Here is a 26161-nt window from a genome sequence, read left to right on the forward strand (position 1 = left end):
GCAGAGCAGTCAGCCTGCTTTAGAGGTCCCTTCCAATCCCTACTGTAAGTTCTGTAAGTCTGTGATTTCTCGCCCCCACGGATCATGAACCCCCCCCCATGCCCACCCCTTAAACACCCCCCCCCCCCGTGCCCGCCCCACGCACTCGAAGGGCATCACACAGAGCAGGGAAAGGCGAGCCGGGCGCCAGCCGTGTCCCCATGGGGAGGTGGCCGCTGCCCCGGAGTAACCAAAGTGGTCTTTTTATTAATTCTGGAGGTTTGTTACAATAAAAACGGAGCCACGTGTCACGGTCACTGTACAGTGCTGGAAGGGCCGGAGGTCTCGGGGGGAGCTCAGGGTGTCCCTGTGCAGGCACAGCTCTAAAGCTACGGTGTGGTGGTGGCAGGACTGGGCTGTGGGGTGAAGGGCTGGGAGCTCCGTCCCTATGCCCTTTCTCCATCATCCTTCACAATGCCTGATTCCTACTGCCCCCCAAAGAAGTGACATCTGGACCTTTAGCGCCGCTTCTCACCAGGGCACAAAGCCCCCCCAGAATCATTGCCCTGCTCTTGAGACCCTCCCAAGCCTCCACTGTGAGGGGACACAAGCTGAAGCCCCCCGCTCCCAAATCCTGAAGAGCTGGCTGTGGGTTTGGGGAGGTGCCTGGCACCTATAGGAATTCGAGGCACCGACGTCCACTCCCTCTGCCACCCACCCATGGGAAGAAGGGGACTTGGGGATGGGAGCCCTTGGAGGGGTCACAGTGCAGGCAGATTCCCTGGGCATGGGGGTGGTGGGAGCAGGCAGTTGGGGCTGCTCCCCATGGCAGCCCCTCGCCGAGGGCAAGCAGCACAGATGTGCTGTGCACCTGCCCTGTATGGGCTGTGCTCGGAATGGGGATGGGATGGATGCAGCCTCATCTCCAGATCCCCTATGGAAGCTGCCGTCAAGGAATTCGTGGCTTCAAGGAATTCCTGTAGCATAAATGCTGCATCCCAGGCTGCCCCCTGTCCCCATGGGGCACCAAGGGCTCAACAACCCCATCCATGGTGTCCCATCCTTGCAGGGCAATGGCAGCTCAGGGAGAAGGCATAACCCTGTGAGGGATTTCCAGCAGCCCCACACTCAGGGGGAAGCTCCTGCCCCACACCTACAGCCCGGTCCCCATGTGCAGGGGACACCGAGGCCAGCCCCGGCCAGCAGCACCATACCTGCTCTGTCCCTGCACTAAGGTCCTGCATAAGCATAGGAAGGTCTCCCCAGCACTGCTGCCTTGCTCACACACCTGTGCCCAGGCTGCAAGATGCAAGGGAACCAAGTGCCCTGTCCCCATGGTGTTCCCATGCAACTGACTGGGAAAAGTGGCAGGAAGGGCTTGGAGAGCACAGTGCTGCTGCTCAGTGTGAGAGATGCAGGTTCAGCTCACTGGGACCAGGGGACCTGCTGCTCTGGTCCATCCCGCCCTCCAGAACACAGCTCTGGTCATGTGTAGTTTCTGTTTTATTCCTTAGGTAATATTTATATATGAATATAGGTTGAGGACTCCTGGGTTCCCCACAGCACCGGGGCAGGAGGCAGGGAGCGGAGCAGGGCTCCAGCTGAGCATGGGGCTGGGGGCTGGGGGGTTTGTCCCCACAGCCATGGGATTGCACTGAGTTACAGAGAAGTGGGGGGGCCTGCCTGCGGCCCCATCCCCTCCCACCCGGCAGGGCCGGGGGCTGGGGTCACCTCTCCTTTGGATGGGATAGGGACCAAGGAGGGGTCAAGGATAGAAGAGCTGAGACACGGCCCCAAAGAGGGCAGGGGGAAGGAAGAGCCCTGGACCCTGGGAGAGACGGGCAGGGGCATGCGAGCAGGGGGCAGCGGGATGGGGCAGAACCGGGTTGGTGCTCATTCACCGTCGGATCCATGAAACGTCTACGATAGAAAAGAGAGAAGCTGTGAGCGGGCCAAGCGCTGCCCCCAGGGTGTCTCCACGGCCCCTGATCACAGTGAGCGATGGACGCGCCGTCCAGTCCGGGTAGAAAAGCCGAGGCCGCGGTCACAGCCGGGTCTGCGCCTCGGGGATGTAAATCTCAATGCTGTCTGCGCTCTCAGTGGCCGAGTTCTGGCGGAAGGAGGCGGCGCGTTTGGCTGCCAGGAGCCGCTTGCGTGCCTCCTGCCGCTGCCGGTCCACCGAGTCCAGGGAGCGCTCCTTCACCGGGTGCACCTTGGAGCGCGGCGGCTTCTTTGGTATCGGGGGAGGCACCTTCTTCTCCTCCTGCACAGACAGTGGGAGAGCCTCAGGGTGAGCGTGGGACCGGCCCTGAGCCTCCTTTCCCCCCCCGCCGATGTCAGAGCGATGAGATGAGGCTGTGCTGTGCATCCCTCCTTGCAGCTGCACGTGTGCAGGATCGTGCCTGGCCCTTGGCACACGGCACTGCCCAGAATCCAGCTGCAATATCACAGCAGAGGAATGGCCTCATTTTTTCCTGTTCTTTGTTTTTCAAGTGTTTGCTAAAAGCACCCGCTGGCTCCGCTGGCGGTAACTCTACAGCAGTGGTTTGGCCACAGATGTGCTTGGGGATGAAATGAAAGGAGGGACGTGCACAGCACCGGCCCCGCGCACCCCTAGCGAGCCCTGCCCTTACCTTGGGCTCAATGATCTTCCACCCGTTGGCCTTGAGCTGCTGGAGCTCTGCAAACTTCATGCTGACATCCTCAATGGAGAGCTGCAGCAGGTCCCAGAAGCCGGCCAGGTCTTGGAAGGTGGGCACTGGGAATGCGTTGGGATCCTGTGGGGACATTGAGGGAGACCACGTGGGTCACATTTCACGTGCAGGACACCCGCTGTGCTGGCATCACCCCAGCAGCCGCAGGCTCAGCACATCCCAGGATGGTGTTCAGGCACTCACCATGTTCTGCTGGCAGAGTCGGTAAAACTGCTGCACCTTCTGGGACATGAGGAGCTGAGCACTGCCCACGGCGCTCCGGATCTTCTCCAGGACTGGCGGTGCCGGGCAGAAAGCAGACAGTCATATCTCCTACATGGACACTGGCATCCCCTCCCCACCACTCAGCGAGGGCCCCACTCCACCATTTGGGATCCCCAGAGACGTCCACACTGATCCCAACCTCTCGACCCTCCCTGAGCCAGGTGGCACCACCGAGATGCTCCAAGTGAGAGCAGCGCGGTGCAGCCCTGGGTACCCGGCCCCACTCACTCTCCTCCGGCAGGTCGTAGTCCTCGGCCTCCCGCTCCATCTGCTGGCACCAGCCCTCCATCTTCTCCACCTCAGCCTGCAACAGTTTGATGAACCATTCCCCATCTCGGTGGCAGGGGGAGGCACGGCCGGAGTCAGGCAGGCTGCGGGAGCCCCGCTCCATCCACGCATCACGGCGTGGCACCTCCACTGCATCGTACTGCATCTGGTAGTCCTCCCGGTAAGCCCACTGGCCCTGCGTGTGCACCGTTTTGTACACTGCGTACTGCCGGCCGGACTCGGGCTCCGAGGAGTGGCGCTGGAAGGGGCGGCCAAACTGCAGAGCTTTGTCCTCAGTGGCCACGGCCAGCCCGGCGAAGCCCTCCAGCTCCAGGTCTGCCTGCACACCCGCTGTCACGCTGTTGGAACGCTTGAAGCGGGCGCGCCTGGGACAGAGAGAGCGTGTGGGGTCGTTGTGGTGAGGATGCTGGGAGCTACGGGGCCAGCGAGGACATCCCTACCATTCCTGTCCCCCCTGTGGGCACCGTCCTGGGGCTGGGGACACCCAGTATTTGGGGCTGCAGGGACAGCCCTGAGCAGCTGCATCTTTCCTGTCCCTCATTTCCTGTGCTCTTAGCCCGTTTCCATGGCTACCAGTGCTGGACGATGCTGGAGGACGCAGAGCAGTGTGCACCAGGGTGGGTGGGCACGCTCCCAGTGCTCATCTGCTCATGCACCATGCAAGTCCCAGCACACAGCACGCCCACCCATGCAAAAATTCATGTTTTGTTGCAGAAAAGCCCAGAGTTTTCACCCACATCTGTGCAGGTTTCGAGCTGAACCCCAGTAAACGAGACCCCAACACAGTATGGGAGCAGGGGATCCCCTTCCCCAGGCTGTCCCTTACAAGCAATGAAGTGTGAGCACCAAGGCCAGATTCTGCTCCTTATGGGGACAGAAGGCTCAGGATAGGGATGGTGCTGAGCTCTGGGAGCATCAGATGAGAGAAAGCGATGCAGGCAGGAACTGGGTCAGTTCAGAAAGCCCAGGAGGGATCCAACTGGGGAAAGCCACTGGCCAAGGAGCTTGGCAAGGCATACCTTTTGTCTTCCTCCACCTGCACCCCGATAGAGTGGAACTCCCTCTGGCTCCGGCTCTCCGTGTCCGAATCAGAGACAGCCTCAACCTGCCAGGGACAGAGGGAGAGCATGCTGGAGGGTGGCCCCATACCATAGGCATCCAGTGACAGAGAACGCTGCACTGTTAGGAGAGTGGGTGGGCACAGGGGTGGCATTAGGGCCGCTGTGGTGGCACAAGGGTGGCATTAAGGCCACACAGTGGACATGGAGGTGGCTTTAGGGCCACTGTGGTGAGCGTGCCGTTGGCATGAGGGCCATCAGAGAGGCACACTGGAAGCAAAGGGACAAGTGGTAGACACTCAGCATGGCTCGGACAGACTGATCTCCAGCTCTCAGCCCATCTGGAGGAATGAAGCCCACCTGGACACCAATGGACGGCCGCCACTTCCTCTGCCGAGCCAAGCTGCGCAGCTCCTCCCGCCCGGGGATGGCCTTGATGATGAGCGTGGAGGGCTTGGGGGCTGTGCGGGGCTGCACCGGTGGCAGTTCAAGGGACACGGCCGTCACCTTGGAGCTCTCCAGGCTCTCTGCTGAATTGCAGCGGGCCGCGGCATCTTTGGACCAGGCGGGGCCGCGGGTGACCTCGCTGGGCAGGTAGCTCTCGTGAGCAGACTCGGTGCTGCTCTGCGCGGTGACGGAGATGAGGGGCTTGGCTTTGGTTCCTGGAGGGATGGGAGGTGGAGCTTTTCTGTAACTGAAGGCTGTTGTGGGAGAGGCGCAGGATGAAAAGGTGCGTGAAAACAGAGAAAATTTGCTCATTTCCTACCGCGAGCGGGCACCCTGGGGAGCAGCACCCACCCCCTCCGCAACAAGGAGCCCAGGCACCAATCTGGGGCAGCCCTGCAGGACGTTAAGCAGTCATCTGGCCAATTTAGCCCCAGAAAGGGACTGGAAAGCGGCCCAGACCCATTCATGCAGCAAGGGGCAGCAAAGGGAAGCAAAGAACAGGGAAAGAAAGACAGCAGAAGGATGCTGGGGGCAAGGTGGGGGGCATCCCATGGTGCGGCCAAGCCATGAGCAAGGTGGGGCTGCACGGGGCTCAGTGCAGGCGGGGCTGCATGGGGACCCTCCTGCTACCAATCCCGCACCACCCCCAGGACTCACAGGTGCCGGGCTTCAGGATGCTGCTGGTGATGGGCGGCCCGGCGGGGGCTGACATGGAGAAGAGCGAGAGGCAGTCGTCGTCCTGGGAGCAGCCCGCCTGGATGGCCCGCAGGTAGCTGTGGCTCCGCATGCGGAAGCAGCCGGGCAGGTCCAGAGCCTCCACGGCTTGCGACTCCACCTCACCAAAAACAGACTCACACACAGCCTCAAATTGGTGGTTGAGCTCATCATTGATCTGCAGAGAGCAGTGGGTGATGGTTGGGGTGGCATCCACAGCATCCACTCTCTGTCCCGGTATGGGGACAGATCCGTGGCCCCAGCACAGTGCCAGGTGCCGGCTGGGACGGGGACCCTACCTGGCCAGTGGTGAAGGAGCGCCCGTAGCCCTGCCCCCGAGGGAGCATTCGAGGTGGCACACCGCAGCTGGGACAGTTACAGATATATGAATCAGAATAGTGCCTACTTGCAAACCTAATGAGAGACAGTGGGAATAGAAGGGATGGCACCAAAAGCAACACAGTCAAGCCGAGCATTTGGAAATGCAGCCGCAGCAATGGTCCCACAAGCCCCACTTGTCCACTGCAGCTCTTGCACAGAGCCCTTCCCACTGCCCCTACTCTCCTGGCAGGGCTGGGGGCTCCCCAGAGCTGCCGCAGGTGGGGCTGAACACAGCTCTCCAAAATAGTCGTGCTCCATGTGCCTGCCTGGCGCTTTGCCCTCTGCTCGGGTTTGGCACGGAGATGCTCAGAGGAGGCTCCCTGTGCCAGCCCCGAGGTGGAGCAGCCCCTGGAAGGGTGCTGCCGTGCAGGGCTCCGTGCACAAGCGGTGGCAGCAAGGCGCATGCAAGGTCCCCACTGGGGTTCTGCACCCATGCAGGCAGAGTGCAGCTGCAGCAAGAGCTCCTGGCAGCCGGCACATTGCAGAGACAGCAGGTGCCCAGCACAGGGTCATCACCAACCCAAAAATCCATCCTGGTGCTACTAGTACAGAGCCATCAGGAGAGCGGAAATTCCATGCTACGTGCAGTGGGGACAAGGACACTGCCGGTATTTGGGAATCTCCCTGCCATTGTGCCCTTTCTCTGTACGTAGCTGCAGCCCGGCTCCCTCCCGCAGCCCAGCAGCACCCTTACTTGCTCCTGGCCTGGTCGGCGCTGGAGGAGCGGCGGTAGCTGTCTCTCCGTGTGGCCGCCCGGGGCGACACTTTGGCGCTGGCATCTGAATCGGCGCTGTCCTCGTCGCCCATGGCCTTGATGTAGCTGCCACTGCGCATCCTCCGGCAGGGGATCTCCCCGTCCTTGCCCACCGCCGGGTACCCACTCCATTCGTCCTGCGGCACCTGGGATGGGGGGGTGTGTGGGTATGCACAGTGGCACACAACAGCCCGAGCCTGGCACCACTCTTCCACCCTCCCTGCCGCAAAACCAGGAGGGTAGATCCCTGCTGGCAGTCCCAGCTGTGTCCCCTGCTTGCCTCTTCCCACTTTGTGGCCCCCCTGGCAGTCACGGCCAGGCCAAATCCCACCCATGTCAGTGTGGCTGTGCTGCTGCCACAGGCCCTTACCAAGCTGCGGTGGCACAATGTTGTCCCCAGGCCATGCAGGATGCCGGCACTCTGTCCTGATACCCCCTGCTGCCAGCCACCCCAGTGTTGTTTCTCCCTGTCTCCTTCCCCCGGGAAAGGGAGCGAAGAGTTAATTAGCTTTTAATTAGAAGGGAGGTGACCTAGAAGGGAGCCTGGTGACGTGATGGGACTGGCGGTGGCACTGGGCCAGGCGCAGGAAAGATAAAAGCCCAAAAGAGGGAGAGGGCAGAGGGCTGCGAGGAGCCTGCGCAGCTAGAGCTGCCTTGACCACAGCCCATGGACCAGAAGACGGCAGAGGAACTTAGTGCCACCTGCAAGGAACCCTGCAAGGAACCCTGCAAGGATTGAGGACAGCAGCAACCCGTGGAGCTGGCATGGCCCCACACCACCCCAAACCATCAGGATGCAGAGACACGGTCCCAGCTCACCCCAGGGCATCTCTATGGCATCACCAACCACAGTCCTGTGGGACAGCAGCACCTGCCCTGCCTGTCCCCCTCACCTGCAGGTACTGGTAGGCTCTGTCTTTGGCCTTTGTCTCCTGAAGCATCAAGGTTTTCTCCGTGCCGCTGGCGCTGGGGTAGGCTTCGCGGGCTTGGCTGACGGTCATGGTGTGCCAGGCGCTCCTCTTGACCGTCTGTCCATCCAGAGACATGGACATCCCAGCACACGCCAAGCATTTCCCTTCCCCGCCGCTCTTTAGATTCTTCAAGGTCAAGTCTCTGAAGGCACTTTCGGGAGCGTCCACGCAGTACTGGGTGCCCTGGTCCACGGCGTGCCGGCCAGACACCATGTAGCTGCTGTCGCTGTCCAGGTTGTCGTCGGAGCTCCACCAGCCCATCATCTTGGACCGGTGCCGGGAATCCACCTTGCGATCCTTGCTCTTGCTACGCTTGCCGTGGCGGGACTGGTGGTGGTGGTGGTGGTGATGGTGGTGGTGGTGGTGGTAGCCGTCCCCGCGGCCGTCCATCTTGGTGTCGTTGTAATCCCGCTTGGCGGGCGCCTCCAGGGAGTGCGACTTGGCAAAGAGCTTCTGCACGGAGTGGACGAGGTGGCGGATGCGGCTGGGGCTCTCGCTGCGCGGCTCGGCGCCGCCGGCCCGCGGGTACTGCAGAGTGTGGAAGCCGTCGTGGTGCAGCGGCAGCTGCTTCTCGAACTGGTCCAGCAGCGTTGGGGGCAGGCGGTTGATCTTGCTGGAGGGGTGGGCGGTCGCCATGCATTCGTCGCAGGAGTCGTAGGGCTGATGCTGCTGCGCGTGGTGCATCCTCGGGAAGGTGCTGCTGGCGCTGCCGGAGGGCGGATCGCTCAGGGGACCGCACTCGCTGGCCGTGCCGGGGCTCCGCACCGGGCAGAAGGGATGCTCCAGGGAACACGGCTCGCTGGGGCTGAGCAGGTAAGGCGGGTGGCCGTCGGGGCCGTGGGGGATGTAGTCAGCGGGATGCTCGCAGTCCTCTGGGATGCAGCGGCAGCGGTGGCCGGAGGAGTGCTGTGTCTGGCTACGCTCCCCATGGTAGCCCTTCATGGTGTCAGCACCTGCCCCGTAGCCTCGGCATCCTGCAGGGCTTTCCCTGCGGGCTCACCTGCAGGGACAGGCAAGGGCAAACTGTCATGCTCCCATCCAGCTGCCCAAACCCCCATTGCTAAGCAGGTAAAGCGTTCTGGCTGCACGGGGTCAGGAAGCACCCATGGCAGGATCCAGCCTTGCTGGGTCCCCAGCCCCACCCAGGGCACTAGGCTGCCCGAGGGGATGCCAAACCACAGGGATTTCTAAGGAAAAGCAGCAGCCTGCCTCAAAGCATTCAAAGCAGATCCTTAATGCGGGAGGACATTTCGACATCATAAGAAACTTGTTTTCTTCCCTGGCACCAAATATTATGACGTGCTTTTCCATTAGGAAAACAGTTCTGGCTGCATTTTCCAGCCGTTGCGATTCACAGAGCCACTAATGAGCTGAAGCGGGGGGCCGGGGGGGGGGCTGCTCCATGCTGACATCTCCAACCCGCCCATCCTCCCACCATTCCACTGTGTATTGACACCTCACATTCCTCCAATGCCATCCTCCACCACCACGTGCCCACTGGCAGCAAAGACAAGGAGCAAGGAAAGCCATCCCCACGCGTTGCCACCACACGCACACATAGCTCTCATTTAATCATTTCTGAAGCAAAACGCAGGGCATCACATCAGCCCCCTCTGATGGCAGCCCCAGGGCTGGCTCTGTCCTCACTGTGTCCCCAGATGCCATGCAGGGCCACAGAGACCCCCAGAGATGTGTGCCCCACAGGAGTTTGTCTTCCTTACAGCCCCTCAAAGGCTCTGCCTTGGGTATGTCTATAAACGAGGAAATTACTTACTCTCCAGAGTAGCTCAGCTAATTAACAGGCGTCAATTAACAGCCTTGTTATCATACTTAGGGAGGGTGCCGTGGGCACCCCAGATCTGCGATCAGGCTCAGGAGAGGTGGAGCAGCCATGGTGACACGCCTGGGGACAACACTTGGGGACATGGGACAGCAGACAAGCAGCCCTGGGGGGCCACATTGAGCAATTGGATGGGGAGCAGGAGGGAGAAAATGAGGAACCCCTGGGGTGCACTGAGACACACAGACTGTGCCCACAGAACACCAGGAGGGCATGGGGACTCAACACCTCTGAGTACAGCACGGTCTGGTGGCTGCAGGCACTGGTGGCAGCAGGGAGCATCCCCCAGCCACCCCCAAGCTTCTCCCCTTGCCTTTCTTCCTAACATCAAGGCTGCATCATATGGCCCTGCTCATCTCCCTCCCGCCCTCACAGTCTCACTCCAGCTCTAACGAGGCTCCCTAATTGCTGCATCTTAAACAAAGGAAGCAGCAGCCTGCTGGAAGAAGAAATGCCTCTGCTCTCCTGGGAGAGCTGGAATGAGGCACGGGCAAGCAGCTGGGGGGGTGTGGGAACAGGTGGGCAGTCAGCAGCAGGACGGAGGGGTGGATGGACAGACAGACAGACAGACAGACAGACAGACAGACAGACAGATGGGTAGTGGCTGTAGGATCCCTCCCAGCCCCGCCTCTGCCTTGGTCTGAGTTATCATCTCATGTTCATTGAGGGAAGTGCTCAGCTGAAGCAAATATTGCCATGGCATTGGGAAGAAGGAGTCAAAACAGCTGAGCAGCCTGTTATTAGGAGCCAGGTGGGCTTTTGTGCTCAGGAATGGGAGGAATTAAACAAAGCAGCATGCTGTCGAAGCAGTGCTACAGCTTTTCTGCAGCCACCAGCAGTGGGATGGGGACAGGGATGGGGATGGGGATGGAGATGGAGATGGAGCACTCCTGTGGGTCTCAGCATGGACCATGTGTCTGGGTCACTGCTGTGCTGCCCATGCAGGGACCCAAGGGAATGCTCCCATCCCCGCGTCCCATCGCAGATTCAGAAAAGGGAAAAAAAACCAGCACCCGTCTGAATTTTGTGCCATTTAACACCAGGGTAATTACCACCATTGGGAACCTACCGCCCACACAATTATGTGCTAGGATAAACTGGAAGAGCGTAATTACCATTACAAATAACTCACTTCTTGCCTTTATTGCATCCAAAGCCTGGAGAAACTCCCATCAGCAATTCCCCCGCCACCAACCTCCTTCTGACTTTTGCTTTTGCGGCAATTTCTCCCCACTCCAGGGTCAGCGGCGGGCGGACTGGGACCCATCACCCCAGGCACTGTGGGGCTCACCCAAATTCCACCTCCCTGCTTGATTTCCCACTGGGGCCTTTAGCAGAGACAAGTTCTGCTTCCCAGCACAGCACGGTGAGATCTCAGCCTCGGCAATGCCACGATGATGCCGAGGGCTGCCGGGATGTGGTGCAGTCCCCACAGAGCCCAGACCCCTGCAGCCCCAGTGGGAAGGGGACAGGATTGCAAACAGCACTGCAACGCTCAGGTCTGACACAATGTTGGAATCATAGAATCACTGAGGTTGGAAAAGACCTCTAAGATCAAGTCCAACCGCTGACCCATGCCCACTATGCCCACAGAACCCATACCCACTACACCCACTGAACACATACCCATTGATCCACGACCCCTAGTACCACAGAATGAGTTTTTTTCCCACATTTTCAGGTCCAACCCCAAAAGCCAGCATCCCAGCACTCACCGCCCGGCGCTCAGAGGGATGCTGTCCTCACGTCCTCATGTCCTTACAGCCCGACGTCCCCTCCAGCAGCGCGTCCCGGGGCGAAAGTTCTGCAGGGAGATGAAGCACAGAAAGGAAGAGGTGGTCGTCCCTAGACAGAGCCTGACCCAAATCCCTGTGGCTTTTTAGCACCGCATCCTTCCCTCCACCACGGCCAGCACAGCCCTGCACGTTTGGCGCAGCAACGCCCCGAACCCATCCCCAGCCACATCCTCTTATGCAATTCCCTGCCAGCGGGCACCGGAGCTGCCCAGCAGCTGCCTCAGCACTGACTTTGATTTGCACTGGAGCCGTCCATATGCTCCACAAAGGCTCCTCCTGCCACCAGCGAGAGCAGAGTGGTTTTGTGCAGCCGCTCGCCCGGCGGAGATGCGCAGTGAGCCCGGTCCATTCTGCTTTGCAAATTAGCGACAAGTTTGCCAGCGCGGTTCCTGCTGGGGATTTTTATGGCTTGTGATGAAAGTAAGAGAGAACAAACACGCAGCTTGAGCTCCCGGCACCGCGTGCGAGCTGGAGCCTGAAAAAAAATAACGCTCTTCCCACTTCAGAGCTGAGCAAATTTGATCTACAGTCGTTGGATGAAAATAAATACGGAATAGAGCCAGGTCGCTTCCACCATGCCTTTCATCTATTTACTTTTTCCCCAACCGGTTGTAAGCGAGAAGGATTGCAGAAAGCAAATATTTTATTTCATTACTAATTAGTCCGTTATTTTATTAGGCCGTATTAGTAAAATTTACTCAGCCTGAAAAAAAAAAAAAAGAAAAAGGGGAGGGGGAGTGCTGGGAAAGGAATCACCTAATTTAGTGCGTAATTCTGCATCAAGTAATTATTTTCTTAAAAGTGGAATTAGCTGAAAGCGGCTCACAGATATTTCATTAGTTGCGTCAGGCCAGAGAGAGTGTAATTAGTCAGAAGTTTGTTGTTCCTGGAAGTAATTACTTTGCAAGGAAGGGGGAGAGCGACCCTACTTGGCTTCATGGAGCTGCAGACCACCTCCCATCCCCAGAGCCCACACTGGCCCTGACTGGCTGAGCAGGGCAGGAGCAGCGCTGGCTCCTGATGGCAGCGCAATATCCGTCATGCAGCAACGTGCAGATGGAGAAAGGTTGGCTGGGAGCTGGGAGCAGAGGGAGGGCACCGAGCACAGCTGGGAGAGCAGGGTTTGGGGCTGCCTGAATGGGCTTTGTTCTGTGCAAGGCTCTGTGCTCCCAGCAGTGCTCGGATGGACATCCAGAGGAGCCCCAAGAGAAGCCAACCTGGGATAGAGAGCGAGCAGGATGTAAAAATCACAGCCAACGTAATGCAATCAAGAAACCAAATTACCGGTAATGAAACAACAAGCAGAGAGCAGAAAGTGCCTGGGAAGGGGTGGCGAGGGGTGGGAACCACGTGGCTGTAAATAAGGAATGAGGGTGTTTTTTTAAAAAGTCACGTAGGACAAAGATCAGCTGAAGAACCGCAAACGTGAGCAGGGCTGGACGTGCAGAGCCAGCGCTGAGCCCAGCCCCAGGGCAGCACTGCTGGAGCTGCCCACGTCCACGTGGTGCCACGAAGCGCAGGAGCTGCTCCAGCCCTGAGCGCTGCTCAGCCTCCCCGGGGTGACCCTGACCTGGTGATCCCCAGGAGTGGCGCTGAGCACCGTGCTTCCCATCCGGCCCACTCCCGATGCCGAGGACGGGTTGTTTGATGGGAGCCGTTGATTAAGCACATGATTAGTTTTGGCACCGGCGCCGGTTGCCTGACAGCTCCTTCTCCCAGCGCTGGGGAGAGTGAGCGCGAGGTACTGCCTCTGCTGATGCAGCGGTTGGTGGGATGAAAAATCCTGCAATGCAGCACTGCTTCTTAATGAGCCATTTGTCTTTGAGGCTTCTTGACTCATTACCATGCCGGGAGAGGGATGGGAGTTGCCCCAAGTCCCCATCTGAGCAATTACTCCTTGAGTAGATCGAGGAAATACTGCCGTGCCGTGCCCCAGCTGCCGGGGATCCCGCACGGCCGCCAGCACCGGGATCCCCACCGCCACTGCTGGCTGCTGCTGCCGGAGCCGGGGGCAGAGGGCTGCCAGCTCCCCACCGGCACTGTGTGCCATCGCTGGAGCCCAGGGGCAGCTGGCAGGTTTGTGCTGGGGCTGGAGAATCCCAGTGTGGAGGAGGAAGGAGCCTCGCAGACCCCCGGTCTGTGAGCGAGCTGCTTCACATGCAGCAAAACCCCTAAAAAATGGGAGCAGATGGGGCTGGCAGGAAGAAGACAGCTGTGACAAACGCCCCATGGGGACACCGGGAGCCACCGCGCATACAGGAGGGGACGGAGAGGGCCAGGGGACAACCCTGCTCCCCAGTGGGGACATCTCAAGGCCACGCAGCTCCACTCAATGGATCAACCAACGGTACCAGCACAGAGGCCTCAGGGTGTCGGGAGGAGTGAGTAATTAAGGATGAGTGAGTAATTAGGACAGGGGCTGCCAGGGAGGAAATGCACCTGTGCAGCGAAGCGGTGCGTGGTGGTGATCCTGCAGCTCAGCCCTCTTTTCACCGTACAGCAGAAGGATGCGCCCTCCCAGGGCGCTGCCACTGCCCTGCGGTGCCACCAACAAACCAATGGCACGGGGCTCCCACACGCACCAACACGTGCCTGTTGCTGCTAATGCCCACAGAGAGCTTTGCTCCCTCGGCCCAGCAGGATGGACAGCCAACGTGCCCAATATTCACGCACAGCCAAGGGGGGGATGCAATGGATGTGCCCCCAGCGGCGTGCTGACCCAGCCTGGTGCCCTCTGAAGGCTGTGTCCCGTGGTCCTCCTGCACTGGGGGCTCTTTGCAGGGACGTGGATGTGGGGAACCTCACAAGTGTGCAGCAGAACCAGTTGAACTCCAGCAGTTCTGTTCCACCTGCGCTGCAGCTCACCTCATTTCCAACGTAGGGAAGTGTTGCGCCTGCTTCAAAGCCACTTATCTCCCCAACCATGCAGTGTAATGACTTAAGCTGGGGATCGCTTCAAAGCAGCTTTCACGAGCTCAGGGCACGCAGCCGTGCCAAGGGGCTGCTCTCTGGTCTGCTTCCCCCATCACACACCATCCTCTGCCCCGACCTCAAATGCCACCCAAAAAAACCCATTAACTTTGCAGCACCGGCCCGGTTCTGCAGCTCACGATGCCATTTCCAGCAAGCAGCCCCTGCGAATGTGCAACAACCGTCCTGCTGTCCCCACCAAAGGACATCGTGTGCCACTGCACCCCATCTTTAGCTGCAGCCCCATGATGGGGTGAGGGCTGGATGGACACAGATTGCCCCGAGCAGAGCGCAGCACCGCTCACCAGTAAGGGCCTGAACTGCCGCTTTAATCGATGGGCTTAATTTGCAAAGCTGATGAAAACCTAAATATTTAAATACATAATTCTGCACAATGCTCTTAAGAGTGGGGGCAGAGCACATGGGCTGGGGGGGACGTGAGCACCAGGCACAGCACAGCCCCGTGCCAAGAGAATGGGGTCGGTGTCCCCATTGCGAGCAGTATGGGGGTGGCACGGGGTCAGGCTGAGCTGCGCATGGGGTGCTCAGCTCACCCTGCATCCTGCTGTGCTGCAGCCCCTGAGCGTCCCACCATGGCTGAGGGAAGGGGAGAGCAGTGAGATAGTGAGCTGCAAAGGGCAGCACGAGGGGCTGCGGAGATTACACCCCTGAGAGTCCTGCGACAAGAGCTTAGAGATAAAAGAGATTTACAGGATTTACCAGCAATACAAATTGCATATTTAATTTTAGCTGTGGGGGACTGAGCCCGAGCAGCACACGGAGGTGAGTGGGTGCCGCAGGGCACAGCCTGGACAGCCACAAGGCCATTCCCCAGGGATCACACTGATGACATCCACGCACAGCCCTGGTGCTTGGGGTGCTCCTGGGTACCTCCTGACCCCCAGCCTGTGAGCCAGCTCAGGGATGATACTTGGCTGCCTCCTGCTTTGCCGTGCTTCCTTTCATCCTTGATGAAGCTGTCCCTGGAGGAGGCTGTTTGCCATCCAGGGCACAGTGACTGGAGCTGGGGACAGGAGCAAGGGACAATCAGAGCTGAGCACCCTCTGGGGTGGGATGGAAAAGCCCTAAAGAGAACCAGGACCCCTCTGCAAAGCAGGATCAAGGTCAGGGGCCAGGCACACAGCCTCTGCGGCCCAGGGGACAGTTGGTGGCCCCAGCACAGGGTCCCCATGGTGCCACCCGGTGCGCACATCCTTCCTCCCCACTCAATGGGTGCGCAGAGCGGCGCAGGGACACGAGAGAGGGAAGGACGGTGGAAGATGAATGGGGGAGTCGAGAGGCTAATGGCATTGTCTGGAAAGTAGGTCGTGTGCTGAGCAAAAAGATATTTATATCAAAGCTCGTTCCCCCGCAGAAGCTCCAAGCTGGGCGCAGGCAGCACTATGAGCCCACAGCCCCGTGCACCCCACTGCACCCCCTGCTCCAGCCCCTGGCCCATGGGGTTGGCACCTACAGGGGCCCTGGATGGGATCCTGCAGGCTGTGCTGCAGCACAGGATGGAAATGAGGGATGTAAAATGATCCCAAGTGGAATCTGTTCCTTTTGCTGAGCTGGCTGATGGCTGCTGGAGTCGCATGGGGTAATTTTTCAAGTCTCTTTTGTGAATGTGTAACAGCTCCCCAATGATCCCTGACAGGCAGCCACCAACGGGGTCCCCACAGGCTGTGCAACCCCTGTCCTGAGCTGCAGCCAGGTCTCAGCCCGGCGCCCAACCCCAGCCACATCCCTCTGTGTAAAGGAGACCCCTCATGCACCGCACACAGCCCCAGGTCCCTCCTTCCCATAAAAGCTGGCCTGTTCCCATGCACACATTGCAGCCAGGCACTGCCAGAGGTCCTGCTGCTGGGCACAGGGACGTGGTTCCTCACTCATCCATCCCCATCGCACACTGGGCACCTTTGGTCTGCAGGGCCAGCACAGGAGCAGTTCCGTTTCCCATAATAGCTGCATCGGCTGAATTTACAGCCTTGCTCCAAGTTATTAATAATAATGGCCTCCCTCTTAAGTAGGGCTTTTCATCTGTCTCAAAGCCCTTTCCAGAGGACGTCTGCGGCATTATCACCATTTTATTAGCGTTTCAGTGGGCAGCAGATGAGATAGAGAGAAGGAACGTGCCTAATGCCCCAGGGGCCCTGGGGATGGGAACCCTGGAACAACACCATAGGGCAGCAGGGACTGAACGGCCCTCAGCCACCACGTGCAGAGCTGCTGCTGTGATTTACACGGGTGGTGAGCCCAGGTCCCACCGTGTGGATAAATCCACACTGGGCAACAATAAAACAGTGTCACCTCCTCGGTAATCCACAGTGTGGTGACAAATAGAGGTGATGGCAGTGTTGGCTCCAGTGTTGGCATGAATAAATCCCAACCCCATGGCAGCAGGGCTGGGGTGAAGCCTGGGGTGTAACTCCTGTGCCCTGAGCAGAGGGCACCCATGGGTGACACATGGCACAGATGGCACAGGGGATGGCCACATCCCCATCCCTGTGAGGGCAGAGATCTTGGCACATGGGACCCATGGCAGCCACATGGGACTGGGGACATTCCCATTGCGTTTCCCCACGGCCCTGCATATCCCCATCACCCTGTGTGTCCCCATGGCCCCATGCAGGGCAGCACCACTCCTGCACACCTCTCCCCACAAATCACACTGGGACTCCGTGGGCAGATTTATTTCCCTCTAAAAGTGCTTTGATCTGAAGTTATTTTTTGTTTACTAGCAACAAGGTATTGTAAATACATCTTTGCTGATAATTATAGAGTCTGGGCGCACACCTTAATCTCCATAAAATATCAGATGCTACAATTTGCCTGATTTAATGAGATTAGAGGCTGATAAGCTGCTGAGGTAAGCTGTAAACTTGGAGGGGTGGAGGAAAATGATCGCAGATGCTCTGTGACGCCCTCCTCTTCCTCCTCCTCCCCCCAGGTGCCATGCCCAGACCCACAGCCCCAGCACTGCCCACCCCACACCGCCCACAGCAGCTCCCAGGCAGCGCCTGGACCGCGCGCAGCGGCTTCACGCAGCGATGGGCATTTAGGGCAAACGGTGCTTTTATACCATTTACCTCATTAAAACTCCAAAAGCTCAGAGAGGCACTGAGGCCGTGCGCCACGTGCTGGTGGAGGTGCGAGGACGGGGCAGTGGGGAGGGGGTGGCTGCTGCTGTTCCCCACGTGCCCCAGTTTACCCAAAGGAAGAGGCGTGCAGGAACAGGGCACGGCCACGTCTGCCAGGGCTTGGGGTGACATATGGGCACGGACACGTGTGTGGGGACACACGCAGGGGTGTAGGGCACGGTTGCAGTGCCCAGAAGGTGAGCATGCAGGCACCCCGCGCTTTGCAAGCACATATGTGCACGCAGGTGTGACTGTGTGCATGCAGGTGCACGCATGTGCAGTGAGGTGCACGCATTCCTGGTACCTCTGCTCACACCAAGCACAAGGTGGGAGCTTGTTGGAATCCATGCCAGAGGATGAGGGGAGGGGTCCCGGCCTGCAGGAGCTGCACACCGCCCTGCCACCCCTCACCCCTCCCCAAAGGGAGACCCTTGAGCACAGCGCCCTGTGTGTCCAGGCGGGGGTCCCCCTCCTGCAGCACTGGGGGGGGCTTCCTGGCATGCAGCAGGCTCTGCTCCATAACGAGCACCACCGTTTCCACAGCAACCTTAAAGGCCTACAGCTGCCGCCTCGCTAACGAACCTGCGCCGGTGGCGTTCCTGGGGGATGCTGAGCCCCCGGCCGTTGCCCATCACTGCAGCCTCAGGCTGGGGCACCCCCTCCCTGCACCCAACTGCCCCCATCCGCCTTCCCCCCAGCCCCACGGCCCTCTGCACAGAGCCCCCAGGGTGCAGTGGGACCCCCTCCTCCCCATTGGGATGGGTGCCTGAAATGTCCCCGCTGCCACGCGACCCACAGATGTCAGCCTGATGGGTTAATTAATTTCCTTCTTCTTCAGGCTGTTATCAGATGGGATACGACGTCACCTGAGACTGTTAACTGGGCTAATTATTCCAGGTTCAGGTTTTGAATAATTAGTTACTGTTGTCTCCAGCCTTACTTCCACTACTCTTCACAAAGGTCAGGCGGTTGCCAGCTCCCAAAGTGCCAGCAGGGGCGGGGGGCTGTGGCAGGGATGCCTTGAGCCCCTCAGGCTGCCTGGGGACAGCGGGCACAGGGGCTGCACCTGAAGCTGCCTGCACGCTCCAGTGCTCGCTGGGGGTGACATCCCTGTCTGGTTGGGGACAGAAGGACCCACCCAAGGAACGCTGCACTGCCTCATCCCCGCTATTATTAGCCCTTGCTAGCCTCCCTGGGAGCCATTTGCATATTTGATTGCAACTCCTAGGCGGGGCAGGGCCCTTCAATCAGCCGCTCCCGCAGCCTCATTTGCATGGTGTGACATTTTGTGCCCGGAGTGCTGACACTGTCACGGTGAGCAGGGACCTGGCTCGGAGGTGGCACAGCATCCCCAGGCCCCATGCACACCATGTTGGACAGGACACTCACCTGGGGACCAAAGCACCTCTCCAGGCCTCCAAAACAGATGGAGCTTTGGGTGTCTCGTGTCCCCAGGTGGCCCTGCCACGCTTTCCAGCCCAACCCGCGCCCCAGCCCCGTCCAACCTGCCCAGTGGGTAATTAGCAGCGGGTGCACAGGGTGTGGGTGTCGGCACAACGGCGCTGGCTGCCCATCCTGCCAGCCCGGCTGGAGCTGCTGCACATCAAAGGGCAGCGGCAGGCAGGGACCTGACATCCTCACAGAGATGGGGGGCTCCTCAGCCTCAGCGCACCCCCAGGAGGGGCACACAGACCCACCGTGGTTTGTCCCTCTTGGCCACGCAGCGTTGGACCAGATGACCACGCAGCTCAGCCACACGGTGCACAGCACAGCAGAAAGCTTCAGGCCACCACAAAGCCACCCCTACGGCCACTGCCAAGCCACTGAGATATCGCCATCGCAGCCGCCACCATGGCCACCACACCGCCCTGCAGCCCCATCGCAGCCCTCAGCCCCCACCAGCCCCTCTTGCACCCCAGGCCACGGAGGCTCCGGGTGGCTGCGGATGGAGCCAGGCGGCCCCAGGGCCCTGAGCACTCAGGTAGGACCGGCGCGGGCGCTGCCACAGGCCATGTCCCAGGATGCTCTCACTCAGCATCACAGGGTGCACGCTCAGCATGAAAAAAACAACCCAGGGTGAGGGCTGGGACCGAGCCTGAGGATGGCGGGGATCAAGAGAGAGCTCTGCTGCATCCCTCCCTCCTGCATCCCTCCCTCCTGCCTCGGTTTCCCTTCGTGGAGCACACACTGGAGGTACAGGCATGGTGACAGGGGAAAGTTGCACAGAGGGACCTTGCTGCCATCGAGAGGAGTGAAGTGGAGACAGGCAGAGCTCGAGGCGCAGCTGTCAGCACCAACTGTGCTGCTCACGGCAGTCTGGCGGGCGGGCAGACATGAGGTTCCAACCAGAGCACATGGCAGAGTGCAGCCCTGTCACCCAGACACAGGAATCTGCTGCTGGAGCAGGAAAACTCCTCCAGGATGCAATGGGTGGGCAAACAAACCCCTTCCCAACACACGTTGGGCCGCCCGCTCCCACAGCACCTCCAAACGTGCAGCACAGCCTCTCACACGCACAGCCCCCTCCCTCCTGCCCTGCATCACCAACATCACAGCACGAGGACACCCAGCACAGTGTGGCACAGAGAGGGCTCACCTGAACAAAAATCCTCATGGAGAGCACCGCGTCTGCAGGGGGGAGCACAACGTGTGACCTCAGAGCCCGGCCCCAACGCACACAGCCCCAGCACAGCGCAGGGCTGCAGGGGAAGGGAGGGAGGAGAACCCGGCTTGTCTGGGCAAGGGCTGGCCGGGAGCCACGCGCTGCACACCGAGGTGAGCCGGCTGCCAGCAAAGGGGATTCGACCAGGAAAGCGTTAGAAGCAGCGCTGCAGGGGCGCGGGCTCCCGCTCAGCACCCAGACCCAGCACCCCTTCCTCCCTCCCCGCACCCCACTCACCGATCCCAGCTGCTAAACCGCAGACTTGCCCATCCTCTCTCGGTGGGAAAAGGCAGACGGGAGCACCTCGGCGGCCCGGTTCGCTTTCCTCCCGCAGAACCCCTTTGGGCCGCCCATGCCGCGGTGAGGCCGGAGTCGCCCCCAGGGTCACGGCCACCAGGAGCAACGCGGTGGCCGCTCTCCCGGCCAACAGCGGCACCTCCGAGCGCAGTCGGCGTCTCCGCGCTGGGGACACACCTCCCCCCCCCTCCCGCACACGGCCACGTGCTCGCCAAGGGCTGCCCTCCCCCGCACGCCCCCGGCGCTGAGCATCGCTGTGCAGCGACAGACGGACACGCGGCCCCGTATGCACGGACGGACGGACAGATGGACGGATGGAGGCACGGCCAGGCGCGCACCGCCGCGTCGCTGCGCAGGTGGATGGGCACGCAGTGCTGTGCACCCCACTGCCCCCACAGTGCTGCTGTGCACCCCCCAGCACCCCCACGCGATGCAGCAGTACCCCACGCACCGTGCACGCCCCAGCCTTACCGCAGCCCCCGGTTTTACCCCGCAACCCCCGGCACCCCCACACTTCCCACCCGCAGCCCTCGCCCCCGGCAGCTCCCCCCGCACGCCCACCCCTCCCACCACCCCCAGGGAGCTCTGAGCAGAGCGTACTGTGACACACCGACACCGCCTGCCGTTCCTCCATCTCACCCTGACCGCGGCCACGTCGCAGACGCCGCTCCCCATCAAGGACCGGCTCAGCATCCCCCAGCGGAGGGTCCCAGCCCCAGCGCAGCACCGGGGATGGGTACCACCACCAGGATTCAGCACCTCCAGCTTCCCAACGCGGCACCCCCGCACTCCCACGGGCCGGCTGTTCTCCTGCTCTGCTCTGCCCACCGCAAACTTCAGCTGCTTCCAGCCCCAGTGGCTCCGGCTCACCGAGCAGCGGGGTTGAGGCCGAGCCGCCCCTCGGTGAGCGCCGAGCGCTGGCAGCCGCGCCGCAAACATCTGCTCTTCCAGCGGCCCCATGATTCACCGGTTATTAATTGGGGTTTGGCAGTGCTGGGATGTGTTTGCATCCCCTGGCTCTGCTCAGAGCCACAACTCGCTGCTGACAGGCGTTGGGTGCCAGAAAAGGAGCCAAGAGCAGCAGTGCACCGGGCGCAGCGGAGCCGGGCCAGGACGGGCACGAGGCGCTGGGCACAGGAGCGGTGCAGCACTGTGAGAGGTGCCAGCAGCAGTGCCAGGAGCCCAGCGCTGCTCCTGGGGCTGCAGGTGGTGGTGGGAAGGCACTGCCTCGGCTCCCACTCTTGGCAGCATCGCTGGGTGCTGTTGGTTCGTCCTTCCCTGCTGCAAACAGCACTTGGTTTGCGTAGGGTCTCCTGGATGCTCCCATGAGCAGCACTGAGCTGCTCAGGCATCGAGAACTGCAGAGCTCGGGTAGCATCAGACAAAGGCTTTGAAAAGCCTCCTCCAAAGAGAGCCAAGAGAAATATGAATTCAGAAGCTGATTAGAAACCATGTCATGGCTCGTTCCAACTCCAGCATTTGGGGAGGAGTGAGCTGGAGGGGGGTGGGGGGAAACGTGCAAAATCTAACTGGGATTTAGGGAAGGCTTTATGCACGGGGAGATGCCGGAGCACATCTGCTTGCAGGGCGGGGGGACACCAGAGCACCCCCGGTCCTGCAGAAACGTGGAAAGCACAAATTAATTCTCTTTAATCTGATGGGCACCAGCCCTGCTGCCACGTGCGGCTGCCACAGCTGGCAGCGAACAGCCCGGCCCCACTGCGCCGTGCCCCCGTCGTCAGCACTGGGTCTGCAGAACCCCAAGGATGCTCCGACGGGCACAGTGCTGCTCCACAGCCCCAAAGGCCACTCTGTATTTCCACATCCCATCATTTTCCCCACACCGCAGGCTGTGGGAGGGATGCTCCATCCTCCTCCATCCACCCATTGCTGGGACCCATCCACCTGTGCATCCCGGCCCCCCCGCCTGCAGCACGTCTGCTGCTATTCTTAGCTCCCAGCCCTGCGCTCTCCCAGGCGATGGCACCGTATTTTACTATTATTACTCGCTGCCAACGGCTCGGAGCAGGCAGCCAGGATCGTGGTGGGGCTTCCACACCCCTGTTGACCTGTCATTCGGTCCCTGTCGGGGTTTGGGCCTCTACGTGCTATTTCAGGAAATCCAATTTTATGGTCAGAAGGAGCACACGCCACGCATTCTGCTCCCAAGCTGAATCCAGGCCTTTCGCATCGCCCTCCTCCAGATTTTAGCTTCGCCCATGACTGAAACAAGGGCCAAGAGTCACCTTTGGCTCCAGATCCCAATTTCTGCCTCGGTGGGATCCAGGGTTTCAGCTCAGCAGATCAAAGAGAAGCGCCTGCAAAACCTGGAGCTGGAGCCCCACGGCAGCACATGGGCACCGAACCCATGGGGCCGGATCCTGCCCACACGGGTGGGCACAACCCACAGCCACAAACGGGCTCTGCCCCGAGCTGCCAATGACTGGGGAGGCAGAGGAGGAGCCCCTGTGCATTGCAGCATCCTTCACCCTCACCTCCAAAATCTGCCACCAGTGGGGCATCGCAGGCAGGAATAACGCCGCCCCACAGCTGGGAAGCTCAGCACTTTGATGGCAATTTTCTCCCTCCAGCTCTGCCAGCACTTGACAAAACACTTGGGATAAGGGATGGCTTGCCTCGTGCCCGGATCCCAGCAGCAGCGCCCGCGGTCGCGTGTCCTCGATGGCCGTGTGTGCAGGATGCTCAGAGCTGGGAGGCGAGGGACTGAGATAGACAGGAAATGACATCCATTTCCTAAAGGGGAATCTGCGCTGCCGGCCGAATCCTGCCCCATTTACAGTGAGGGAGGCCTTCAGCTCTTGGCTCAGGCTCTGGTGGGGGCTGCTGCTGCCCATGCATGGCTCTGGCCCCTCCTGCACGTTTGGTGTTTTGTGCTCAGCCCCATGAGGGGGGTGACAAGCAGGGCTGAGTGTCACAGGATGGGAAAGCTGAGCGATCCCAGCGCCAACTTGCTCTGCAGGTTGGGCACGAGGTGGAGGGACAAAATCTGATCATGCAGGGGCAGGAAGGCTGTGAGAGAAGAGAGGGACCCAGATCCCATCCCCTATAAGCCTCCACTGTGGGGCCGGGTTGGACCACAAAGCCTGGAAACACACTGAGAGCCACAGCCCTGCGGCCTGCACCCACCTGGGACACGGCTGTCACAGCCCCAGAGCCCTCGTGCTGCCGGCTCCACGACTGCCGAGGAGGGAGACCCCCGAGCTGGGGGGGCTGGGCCTGCCCAAACCCAATCTGAGCCCTCGGAACCAGGTGAGCACCGGGACCACATCCAAGGGATGGCTGCAGCGATGGCACAGCCTCTCGTGCCCGGGGGGCGGGTGATGCTGGATGCTCCATCCCTGCCCTCCCCATCTCAGCCCCCACGCAGCGGCACCAAACGGCCCTCGGGTGGGCACCGAGCATCCCACTGCGGTGCCTGTGAATACCCCGACCCACCCGGCCGCCCCCAGCTCTGCTCCAGCCCCAGCGCAGCCCCAAAGCCTTCCCCGACCCCGCAGCCGTGCTCACACCGACCCCCGCGGGATACCGCGCAGGGAGCGGCTGCGGGAAGCGAACGGCAGGAGAGGCAAAGGGGCCGCCGGGAGCACCGCGAGCATCCCTCGGCAGCCCGGGCACCAACCGCGGACAGCCGCCCCGGTGCCCACCCCGATACCCCTCCGCAACCACCCGGTGCCCCCGCAGCCCGCCGCCCTTACCCCTCTCCGCCGCCTACATCCCGCGGCTGGGGCGGGGCGGCCCCCCGACGGCCCGGCGCTGCGGGGCTGGGCACGGTTCGTCCCGGTTCGGTTCGGCACGGCTCGGCTGGGCTCGGCTCGGCCCGGGCCGGCGCCCCGCGCGTGGAAGCGCGGCGGGAGGCAGCATGCGAGTGGCGGCGGCCCCGCAGTGCAGCGCGGAGCGGAGCGCGGCCGCCGAGGCGCAGCCAAGACGCGGCGGTGGATTTTCCCCGGGAATCAGAGCGGGAGGCGGCGGCGGCGGCGCAAAGATGGCTCCGGTGCGGCTCTGCCGCCGCCTCCCGGCGCCCCACGACCCCCCGCTCCGGTGCGGCTCAGCCGGGCCGGGAGGGGGAACCCGCGGGGCCGCGCACGGGGACGGGCAGCTGCGCGCCTTGGGGGTCCCTCCCACCCGTGGGCTTTCCTCCCGGGACCCCCCTTTACCCTCCCGGGAAGCCCCGAGGGGCTCAGCCCCCTCCCCCTCCCAACAATGCCGGCGGCAGCCGCCCTCTCGCAGAGGCCCTCGTGCCAGGAGCTGTAATTTGCTAATAATAATAATTACAGCACTCGCAGGGGACAAGTGCAGCAGAACAACGGGGTGGGGAACGCCTTGCTGCGTGCAGTGGCGGTGGTGGCACGATGGCAGAGCCCGGCCCTGACCCAAAGCCACCCACCAGTCTGGACGTGGGGCAACAGCACGGCCCCTGTGAGCTCCTGGAGCTGTTTTTGAGGTTTTTTCCCCCCTTAAATTGTTTTTTTAAGCAGCCACATTCCGTGCCCTGTGCCCACATCCCAGCACTGCGGTCCTTGCGCAGGCCGCTGTCACCACGTGGGTTGTCACAGCATCCCAGCTTACAGCAGTGGTCCCATCGTATCCCACCACACTGAGTAGGGTCACAGGGAGCCGTGGTTTTCCAGCACAGCCCCCGGCCTGCAGGCTGCCCCCGTCTCCATGTGCGACCCCCCAGCTCCTGGTGCACGTGGGGACCAGCAGCGCTCTGCCGACCTCCTCACGAAGTTACATAAAACAATTAAAATTTCATGCGTGCTCCTGAAGGCGAATATCGGGGCTGCCGATGCGGCTGGGTCACGGCACGGCGTGGGGCACGGGCGCGAGTGGGCCGTGCTGAGATGCAGCAGCACAGCGTGCAGAGCTGCGGGCACAGCACGGCGCCCAGCCGCACCCCGGCCCCTTGCGGATGTTCCTGCCTCGGTTTGCGGCACGTGGAAATCCCCCCCGCCGCAGCGCAGTGCCCACATCCATGCGGCGCAGCCCCTCTGCCCCCAGCAGCGTCCCCAGAGGGATGTGAGGGGAGCAAGACACGGGTTTTGGGGGTGCCGGACGGCGCGGCTGGGGGCCGAGGCCATGCTGTAGCAGCGGGACCCCGCGCAGCCCCTCTCCCCCCGCCCGCTGCTTTACGTCCTCTCAAAGCATCGATCGTGCCGAGAGCCCTGCCAGGGGGCTGAGACCCCCAGGTGTGGGGCAACCCGTGCCATCGTCTCCCCCCATCCCCTCTATCATCCTCCCGCTCCCCTCGGAGCCCCCCCGGCCGCAGAGCAGCGCCCACCGCTCACATTCGCGCGGTGCCGGGGACGCGGGGCTGAGGCAGCGACAGAACGAAACGGGGCTGGAAAACACCACCCGCCTCCCCCGCAACGCCAAGGCCCCGCACCGCCTCTGCCGCTCGAGGGCTCCCCGGGGAGAGGAGACGGCGCGGGGGAGTTCGAGGCCCACGGGTGGGAACGGGAAGGGGGGGCCGGGGCTGCCCCTGCCCGGCTGCGTCCCGGCGTTCGGAAAAGAGAGGCGGGCAGCTGTCGGCTCATTCCTTTTTAATCCGGCAGAGGATTGACGCCGAGGGCACGGAGAGGGACGGGGCTTTGCGTGGCCCCACCGGGAGGCCCCACTCAAAGCGGTGCAGTAAATTCAGCGGTGCACATCCCCGAGGGACCCCCAGTAGGGGATGGAAGCCTCGGACTTCGCTCCCCACTGCGGCTCGTGGCTGCTGGGGATGGCAGCGCTGTGCTGTGCACATGTGAGAAGGGAACCACGCGCCCACACTGCGTGGGGATGTGCTGAGAGCACAACGGGGGCGGATGGAGATGGGGGCGTGAGGTGAGAGCCCCTGAGGAACAGAGCCCCTCAACCCCCCCAGCC

At 61.4% G+C, this 26161-nt stretch overlaps 1 protein-coding gene across 2 annotated transcripts; it reads right to left on the minus strand.

The window, feature by feature from the left end:
* Positions 1-169: 169 nt before the first annotated feature.
* On the minus strand, positions 170-24154 carry DLGAP3 (DLG associated protein 3). 2 transcript variants are annotated; one of them, XM_052698642.1, is made up of 12 exons: positions 23992-24154; positions 11126-11214; positions 7493-8570; positions 6540-6745; positions 5764-5830; positions 5408-5642; positions 4664-5004; positions 4265-4350; positions 3186-3610; positions 2877-2968; positions 2613-2756; positions 170-2242 (listed from the first exon to the last, which is right to left on the minus strand). In XM_052698642.1, exons 3-12 carry the CDS (start codon positions 8510-8512, stop codon positions 2024-2026), a joined length of 2835 nt encoding a protein of 944 aa, XP_052554602.1. In that variant the 5' UTR covers positions 8513-8570; positions 11126-11214; positions 23992-24154; the 3' UTR covers positions 170-2023. The 2 variants fall into 2 exon arrangements, with proteins under 2 accessions (XP_052554602.1, XP_052554601.1); XM_052698641.1 differs by having other exon boundaries at positions 5764-5878.
* Positions 24155-26161: the final 2007 nt, after the last annotated feature.

This window comes from Tympanuchus pallidicinctus, unplaced genomic scaffold, assembly GCF_026119805.1.
Source record: "Tympanuchus pallidicinctus isolate F22 unplaced genomic scaffold, pur_lepc_1.0 scaffold33, whole genome shotgun sequence".
Taxonomy (NCBI): Eukaryota; Metazoa; Chordata; class Aves; order Galliformes; family Phasianidae; genus Tympanuchus; species Tympanuchus pallidicinctus.